This window comes from Penaeus monodon, chromosome 20 (assembly GCF_015228065.2).
Source record: "Penaeus monodon isolate SGIC_2016 chromosome 20, NSTDA_Pmon_1, whole genome shotgun sequence".
NCBI lineage: Eukaryota > Metazoa > Arthropoda > Malacostraca > Decapoda > Penaeidae > Penaeus > Penaeus monodon.
Window position 1 is genome coordinate 477757 of NC_051405.1, and position 1297 is coordinate 479053.

The 1297-nt window shown below is 44.9% G+C and overlaps 2 protein-coding genes across 2 annotated transcripts; both read left to right on the forward strand.

Moving 5' to 3' along the window:
• The first annotated feature begins 100 nt into the window (after positions 1–100).
• On the forward strand, positions 101–791 carry LOC119585529 (craniofacial development protein 2-like). The gene is made up of 2 exons (XM_037934154.1): positions 101–183; positions 485–791. The coding sequence occupies exons 1-2, from the start codon at positions 101–103 to the stop codon at positions 789–791; spliced, it is 390 nt and encodes a 129-aa protein (XP_037790082.1).
• Positions 792–799: 8 nt separating this feature from the next.
• Positions 800–1162, forward strand: LOC119585530. The gene has a single exon (XM_037934155.1). The coding sequence runs from the start codon at positions 800–802 to the stop codon at positions 1160–1162; it is 363 nt and encodes a 120-aa protein (XP_037790083.1).
• The last annotated feature ends 135 nt before the right edge of the window (positions 1163–1297 follow it).

A 1297-nucleotide genomic window follows, 5' to 3' on the forward strand; every position in this document is an offset into this window, starting at 1 on the left:
AGCAGGTAAGCGGCACAAAACTAGCCAAATCAATGACAGTGTGACAGCCAACAGAATACCGTACTGGAGCGGTTGGGGCCCAGGGTAAAAACGGCCACCAATGTTGCTGTGGGACAGCAGGGTAGCAGTGGAAAATATACGACTATTGGTCAACCAAGAAAGAACAGGAGAGGTGGAAACCGTGTTGGAAAAAAGAGAGAGATGAAGAAAGAGGTGGATGTGAGGATAGGTACAATGACAGAGAGATTGTGAACATGATGGAGAGGAGAAAATTGGATGTTTTGTGTTTACAGGAGACAAAGTGAAAAGGGAGTAAGGCGAGGGATCTGGTTACAAACTGTATTACCCTGGGGAGAATGGAGTGAGGAATGCTGTCACTGTGATGGTGAATGATGTGTTGGAGGTGAAAGGGATAACAGACAGAATGGTGAGTCTGAAGCTGGAGAAAGAAGGTGTTCTGCTAAATGTGATAAGTACCCCACAGGTGGGATGTGACAGAGAAGAGAAAGAAGTTTTGGGAGAAGCTAGATGAAGCTGTTGAGTTTATTCCAATGGAGGAAAGACTCATAATTGGTGCGGATTTTAACTTACATGTTGGTGAGGGAAACAGTGCAGATAAGAAAGTGAAAGGAAAGTATGGATATGGTGCACGTAATGATGAGAGTCAAGCCATTGTAGACTTCGCCTATCACACAGACACCTTTTATAGTAAGTGTGAATCGCTCAAGGTCACATGCACAAGTGGAGGCAGGCGTACTCAGATTGATTACATCCTGTGCCACAGGGTGTAAACCAGAAGATGAACTGGGAGGAAGACAACGCCTGGGTAGATTTATCGAACATAGTGCGGGAAACAGCAAAGGAATTATTTGGTGTGACAACTGGGAAGAAGAAGGGGGACAAAGGAGACATGGAACGAAGAAGTACAGGAAGATATTTGAGAAAGAAAGAAGCATGGAAAGAGTGGCACAAGAGAAAAGATCTGAGAAGTTTTTGTACAAACAACAAGGCAAAGGAGGCAGTAGCGAAAGCAAAGAAGGAAGCGAGTGCGATGTATGAGAAACTGGATGCGAAAGAGGGGGAAAACATGGTGTATAAAGTGGCAAAGCAGAGTGATAGAGCAGCAAAGGATGTACAGCATCAGGCTGATAAAGGACGCTGAGGACAAAGTGTTGAGGAGGAGGTGCTGCAGAGATGGAAAGTCTACTTCGAAGGACTGATGAATGTTGAAAACTCCAGGGAAATGAGAAAGGAAACTGGGGTGATGGCAGAAGTAATGGTTGCATGAGTAACAGAC

What these genes read in the sequence shown, in the direction of transcription:
- LOC119585530 (XM_037934155.1), top strand. Translation starts at nt 800, where the DNA reads ATGAACTGGGAGGAAGACAACGCCTGGGTAGATTTATCGAACATAGTG.
- LOC119585529 (XM_037934154.1), top strand. Translation starts at nt 101, where the DNA reads ATGTTGCTGTGGGACAGCAGGGTAGCAGTGGAAAATATACGACTATTG. An exon ending in ACAGGAGAGGTGGAAACCGT is followed by an intron (nt 184 to 484) that starts GTTGGAAAAAAG and finishes AGTACCCCACAG; the next exon opens with GTGGGATGTGACAGAGAAGA.